Raw genomic sequence first — 7,312 nt, 5'->3', positions numbered from 1 at the left:
TGATTACTATCGTTAGATGACCTGTTATTAGACCCGCTCTCACGGCTTAGCATCCCTAGACCAACACTCTTGGTCTAAATGATACAAGCGTCCACTTGAAAGCTCGACGATGCTGACCCAATTGAAGAATGAAATTTTGATTTTCGGCATTGTATTTGCCGCCAGCTTATCCTCGAAACTCGCGTCCGATTTTTGTCAATGAAGTTTTTTGTACGAAAGTCCTCTCTGTTGTGTTACATCGTATCGTGAACATTTTCTTTAAATGTGTCGATTACTCAATTGCTTCGCTGGTACAGGATTAAGTTTAAACTTGAGTACTGAGTAAGTTTTGCACGGAGACAGTCACAATTGAGGAATCTCGGGGAATAATATACCTAGTGAAAATCTCATTGTCATAAATGCAAGAGTATGACCTCGTACCGTTTACTTAATGCGAACTTTAACGGGAAATTCGTATCTCTCTCTCTCACAAGTTACCCTTTGCTTTACCCTTTCCTGAATTGAGAGGAAGGGTACTGGCATAGAACTGGCAATGGGATCCGCATCCTCTTCGACCATACAGACGTTTCTGAATGTCGCCCCAGAATTGTTTTGTCGCGGCTCATACAGGGTCATCACGAGCGGTTGTTTAATCAACCCTCGAGCCATGTGTTCCGTGTGCATTGTTTAGCTCATTTTGGCGAACGAAGTTGTCTCGAAAACAAGCGCTGTACCATGAATATATGTGTAAACTTCACTTGCGCCCATTGGTAGGCAAACTATACAAACAAACAGTTTCGAAGTGACCGTTATACTGAACTGAAAGCAGAAAAAGATTGCTTTGATATGCATTCATTTGGATGTGTACTCTAAAACGCGCGCATGTCAAATTATCATAAAATTTCAATATTTATTTTAAGAGTGTGGACCAATTTTATAACTGTCAGATCTGTTCGGAAGTAACCTAGTTCATCTGGAATAAGTTTCCCAGGAAACTTAAATGTAGCTACGATGGGCACGACGTCTGCTTTGAAATAGCAAGTCCCTATCTAATAGTTGACTCTATTAAGGCAAAGAAAGAGTGCAATTAAATTTATTGAATTTCGTGTACCAGTTACGTGTGTATGTTCCTATATTCCGCTAGAAAAAAAAGGCCCAAAATGAACTGTTAAAGAATTGGATTACGTGAATCGAGGCGAACGTTGCGGCCATGTGAATGGAAAATACGTGTCAAATAATCCATGACGGATTACCAATTATCGATGGAAGATATCCACCTATTGCGTCAGTGGTTCCCACGGGTTATTTTTCTTCTCAGCTGTTTAGGTTGTTTCGAACCAGGTAAGCTTCGTTTCGTATTTTTACATATTCTAAAATCCTATAACAAATACTTAACTTGCCAAAAATGAGGTATATCTGGTGTCCAGTGGCTACTCACTGAGTAGTCATTCTTGATAGGCGTAGCCAGTCATACCACGTAATTACACTCTAAATCATATACTGCTAAAGTCCATTGCAAAGGATTCACCTATAATATTGTATAAGCATAAAATCCACATAAATTGTTAAATAAATAAGTGAAGTTGTTTCGAAAAGTTTCGAAGTCATTCTTTCTTTTTCAATGCACCTTTCTTAATTTCATTTTCGCAGTGGGCTTTTGTGTTATCTCTCTAAGCTCATGCTTTGGCTAACTTGTTCCCTTGTTTTTGTCATACATTTAGCGCGTCTGTACGTTCTGCTAGCCACAGCTACCGCGTAGAGAGTATGCGAGTCTAAGCAAATTTATGCTATACAGATTTAAGAAAATGGCCTCCAATGGCTTAAGCTCACACGTATCGTAGTTAATGGCTGCCTCATATTACGGTAAAAAAAAGTACAGGATATGCATCAAAACTGAGCATACGATCTGGAATCACTTGCCGTTACGTACCAATCACGTAGGCTAAATTTACATTGTGTATGTACTTGTTTGCAAGCATATCAGGGAAATATTCCTTACCTACAAGCTTACGCATCGGCAACGAAGCGCACGATTATCATTATCTCTAAACTTTTGCCATGAAATGAATGGTACAATCAATCTCATAAGCCGATAGTGGATCATCTTGTAACTATGTCTTTTTATGCGGCTTTCTGTTTTTATTGAACCTGAGGATAAGCGGCTGTCGCCGCTCGACCGATGTGCTAGCAAGCAGTATCACGTCACACATGTACTACCAGGCATTTTATGACCTTTCTCGCACATGAACCGTGCTAATTTAACTACCCTACGTCACCGTTCCGCGTTCTCCGTCTACCATAAAGTAATATAAGAACTACTCCATCTATAACCAGGGTTCGTACTTTCCAAATCATCGCTGGTATTCTAGTACCCGGCTTCAACGCTCGTCTTGCTACCCTGGTTCGGCATTGCATTGCAGTATCTCTTTACAATCCGCATTTTACATGACTTCAATAATGCCTTCACTGACACTCTATTCGAATCATAACATCACTGGAAAGTATTGAAGAATGTTGATATTTCCGATCACCCAGCGTTAATATAATACAACATCCGACAACTGTTCATGTATAGTAAAGGAAATGGTCTGTTTCAAAATGAAGCATAACCTTTTCACCTCGAAATTTTCTGTAATACACGTAGACGACTAAGGTATAGCAGTATTTACAGCTCCAAATCGATGTATGGGTATATGTATTGTTGTCCCTTTGTTTGTTGCTGTTTATACTATAAGACCTGTATGACGCCAACATATATACCCAATCGGGCTGAGAGACGGTATCACCTTAGTTCTGTGCTGTAGACAGTTACGCGTATCCAAATTATATGTCCTGTTGTGATTGTGGCGTTGGAACACAATAAATAATTAACCTCTAAAGATAGCTGAAGCTTGCTGAACCATTGCTGCGCGAATTGTCTCAGTGTGTTTCGTGTGTAGTTTGGCTGTATAATACATCTTTCAAAAATTCAAGTCACATAAATACAGGTCTTACTATCTGTTAACATGAGTGAACAGAGCTCCGCTGCCTAACCTTTATACATGTATGTGTACACTGTACTGTTATTGTGTACCGCTAGTGACGGAAATACCAAGACTAAATACATTTTAATACATGCAGTAACACCTGACGAGCTACTCACGTATGCATACCATATATGGTTTGGGGCGGTCAGCGCCGTTTGGGCTGGTACCTTGAAGCCAGCTCTTTGTGCTAAAGCCAAATGTTTCTCCCTGGCACTTCCCGGCACGCGACGCTTACCCGTATGCATTTCAGCGTTCTCTGCATTCGACCGCCTCTCTAATACAGGTTTCCTTGAATGCAAACTTTGGAATACGCGTTTGGCTTCCCAGGCTTTGGCAACTTTCACACAGAGCCAACACTTTCTGGATTTGAGGATGTACGCCCAGGCGGATATGAAAGCGTTTCAGTAATCCTTGTGCGATTTTCCGGATTCTTGCATACAGCCACGTCTTCACCTGAATTCGTACGATCCAGAATATAGTTTCGGGTACAAAACAGGAGCCCGTTCAACAGCACGTACCTTGGAACATCTGCTTTTGTGTCAAGTCTAACGATGATCTCGTTTAGACGGGCCTCCGTTATTTGCATTCACTTGACATTTTCCACTCCAAGGCCTTTTAGCACAATCGCGTCATCAGCAAAGGCTTTGCATCTAAAACGGATCCTTAGTTCCGCGCCATGCTAATATGCCGAACCCGGGTTTTATTAGCGCTAGCAAGCTTAATTCGGCAACGACATTGCGGACACCGAAGTTTGACTTTACGCAAGCTGGCTGATCGTACCGACGGTTCATTTCTGCTGGACATTTGTTCGTTCAATAGTCACGTACAACGTTTTCAATTACCGAACAAATCAAACGACGGCGCTGCAGTAAAATAACTCATGCAAAATTTTAAATTCGGCCCCTACATATTTTACCAAACATTCCACTACGGCCCCTTGAACTATGATTTCCTTTATCCTTGAATTAACCTAACCCACCGGTAATTCTAAGCATCTAGTCTCTGTGTGTAGAATCACCATGACCTAAGCCGTGCGATACTGCCATGGAAGCCCTCCAGCAGAAATCCGCGACGTCACTGGGTCTATTTGAACTTGCCGCCAAAAGCTGTAAGGCGCAGGTTGACATTATGGAGTGTGTGCATTGCTATTTAAAATACGATACGCCATGTTTCTTTTCCGACTTGTTTCACCAATGAGACATGGACTCGCGATACTTGTGCCTCTTATGGACAAATTTGTTTGCTACACTGGTTACCGTCTTGTTGTGGTTTCATTTAGTCCTCAAATTAATTAATTTCTTGACAACTCGCTGGCATCAGACGACGCACCCGCACGATTCGCTGGGCGACACCTCGTGCCGATATGCTGGTAGAAATGTGAACACGTAGGAGTAGATGTGTTATTGGTTCACTCCGTTATTTTATATATTGTGCGCTCCGCTGAGACTGTTACTACAGTTGTTGGTGTTGACCGAACGATCCTGACCTTCGAATTCGAACGTTTATTATTAGTTGTATTTTTCGATATTCTTCCGAACACGTTATGATGCTTTATTATAGGTGAGGTTTTTCAGATCTTCAAGTATTGCGTACATCTATCTATATGCTACCGTTCACTTCTCGAATTATAAGCCTACATTTATTATACTAAGATCTTATCTGCAGATATTCCAAATAATGTTGTAATATGGGCGACAGATCTCTAGCGAGTGCATTTGTTGCCGAAAGCTTTTAATTGTTTTAGGAAAGAAGGAAAGATATTAGATCGACAACGCCGTTTTTGTTGATATCTTCAACCGCTTGAATGCTGTTTGCCAAAGACGCAATCACGAGCTACTCCCATCAGTTTTGTACAGATGGTTCTCTGTTAGACAAAATTTTAGACACCTATAAATGTCTTAATCTAAATGATAGTACACCCCAAATCAAAACCGCTGCTTTATGACAACCGAACTGTACGCGTTACTAGGCCCTTCATCATTTAAGGACAGATATTTTCGTATCCAGACACGTATCCATGCCTCTCTACTCGTACCACGTCTCATCTAAGAAGTTGTTTCTATCTTTTTCGCTGTACATTTCCAACAAACAGTGCTTTGACTAAAAATTAGGATTTATGCCACTTTCTTCCGAATGAGCTGTCTGCGTCTATATGGCTATATACGAGACATGCAGAGTACATGTATAGTGTCCTTATTGCTCGACAGAGCTAGGACATCAAATCATCTTTTTTCTTTGCTTATGTTTGTGTCATGATGCCTGCTATGAAACCTCATTACAGATCCGTCCAGATTTTACCAACAAAAGAAAGCCGTACTAATCACACTACTGGCTCGTGTATATATATATATATATTTGTTCGGAGCTATTTAGAGGACCGCAAAATGAGAATATTAAATGGTTTGGTTCTACGTCGGCAGTGCCTATGAGCATTGCTTCATGCGGCGCCCAAAGGAGAACAAACTTCGTCTGCATTTGCTTCCGAATCTAGAGCGCCTAAGCCTACATCAAGGTCTTTGTTATTAACTAAATGGCAAAATGACACTTTACCATTACTACACATATTTTCGGATAATTTAAAAGCAAAGAGGAGATGGCTATATTTCGAAAATTCCAATGGAAAAACCACCTGCTATGGTCGCGGAATACTTTGAGAAAACCACAGCACGGGCAATGTGTTCCCTATCAGCTCAATACGAGCTCAAAACAAGTATTATTAACGAAGAAAAAAAATACCAGTACAAAAGGGAAAAAGCTACTTCCACTAAAAAACTCATTCGAAACGCATCTACGCCACAGAAGAATTATGGGTCGGTCCCAATTGTTCGTCAGAGAAAAATTAAGCGAGAGTATAATGTTGAACGAGACCTGAGCGGCTGTGACGAAGAGGAAGCAGGCAACGTAGCCAAACACACCCCTGAAGAGCTTCCGTGTGATACGGCAATCAATAGCACCCAGCGTGGTTTGTTGATGACAATGCACAAACCCATTGTTACGCTTCAGTCACAGCTTGAATCGAGATAAATCAAATCAAACGTTGACTTTGTTAAGCGCGAATTATTTCCATTACCTCCATGCCTTAAAAGGGCGATAGGAGACAGAGCGTCCTAGATAATTCTATCGTCGAGTCTCTCGAAGAAGCTACCGATCATCACGAGATTAGATGTGACAAGTCATAAGTGCACAGCTGTTAAATGCTGGCTTTACCGTACAAGGGAAATAGAGCACATCGAATATATTCAGCGAGATCTTTATCCTATCTTGTGCGATTCGAAGAGTTGTCAAGTTATCCGATCCGCGATATGGTTTCAGACAACCTATATGCCATGCCATTATATCAGTAACATTATTTTTTTTATCCAAATGGAGGAACTATGACTATCCACTACACAACCCTTTTTAAGGATAATAAAGGTACATTTACTCGCATACATATTTTGTACGAACTCATCCTTAGATGTGGCTCGAATTATAGTGCTAGAATACGTTGTGTATGCAAACAAATCTGTGATTATAGTTATAATGTTGCTAGCTCCGTAAAGTTCAAGGCTATATTTCTATAATAATGCGATGAAGGTTACATGGCGGACGGAACAATACTTGTTGCGCCCGCCCGCCCGCCCGCCCTTTGAAGCCCTTTACCTAACTCCCTTTTCATCGCCGAGCCTAAAATTAGCAGTTCCTTCTGAGTGTGCATCAATGTAATGGACGCTGATAAGTACCCTTTCAATTAGTGAGAGAAAATTTATTATTCGGCAGTACAAATATGACAGTACTTTGCAATCGCCATGTGTCTTTGCAGAAACCCAGGTTCGAAAAAGCTATACGTTTTATTATGAGTGGCATTCGTCACATTGATATGTGTTTACAAAGTGTTCCATACCTGGGCGCAAGAGACCTTAAGCCAGTTTGAGTCTTGTCTAGAAAGCTCTTCGCACTGCTTTCTCTTGGCCTGTTACTGCGATGTTGCCCTCGAAAAATGGCTCAAACACCGAAAAGAACAAGCATCTTTTGCTTTTGTTGTTTGCATACAGACGCACTGTTATTTTACACCCGTACAGGCCCGACTTATCATACGGCCACTTTCTGGTTAGGTTAAGCAAGGAAGGCACACGGAATCGTATTTTATGCTGAGCAAGCAGCTTAACTGATTTTTGTTTGAGTGGAAGCATGGTAGAGGCTTGTGTTAAGATGATGGCACATAAAATTTTTTACTGGACATATTTATCCTGCAACACAACATGGATCCGGAGAAAGCGGCTACTTTCAATCTTTTAGAGCACTGTTTCGTCGATATAAAATTCAAT

General features: G+C 41.0%; 1 protein-coding gene across 2 annotated transcripts in view; it reads left to right on the top strand.

Moving 5' to 3' along the window:
• Nucleotides 1–586: 586 nt before the first annotated feature.
• LOC111262489 (uncharacterized) overlaps nt 587–7,312 on the top strand; it is a 14,442-nt gene continuing 7,716 nt past the window's right edge. Inside the window, exon 1 of one of the 2 annotated variants that reach the window (XM_022836792.2) lies at nt 587–1,320. In XM_022836792.2, coding sequence (XP_022692527.1) covers nt 1,221–1,320 — 100 coding nt within the window. In that variant the 5' untranslated portion in view covers nt 587–1,220. Of the gene's footprint in view, nt 1,321–4,186; nt 4,375–7,312 lie in introns of those variants that run through there. The other variant, XM_022836791.2, reaches the window with a different exon arrangement.

Source organism: Varroa jacobsoni, unplaced genomic scaffold (assembly GCF_002532875.2).
Source record: "Varroa jacobsoni isolate VJ856 unplaced genomic scaffold, vjacob_1.0 scaffold_668, whole genome shotgun sequence".
In the NCBI taxonomy this organism is placed as follows: Eukaryota; Metazoa; Arthropoda; class Arachnida; order Mesostigmata; family Varroidae; genus Varroa; species Varroa jacobsoni.
The sequence above is the reverse complement of the archived record's forward strand: the minus strand, read 5'-3'. Positions and strand labels throughout refer to the sequence as shown.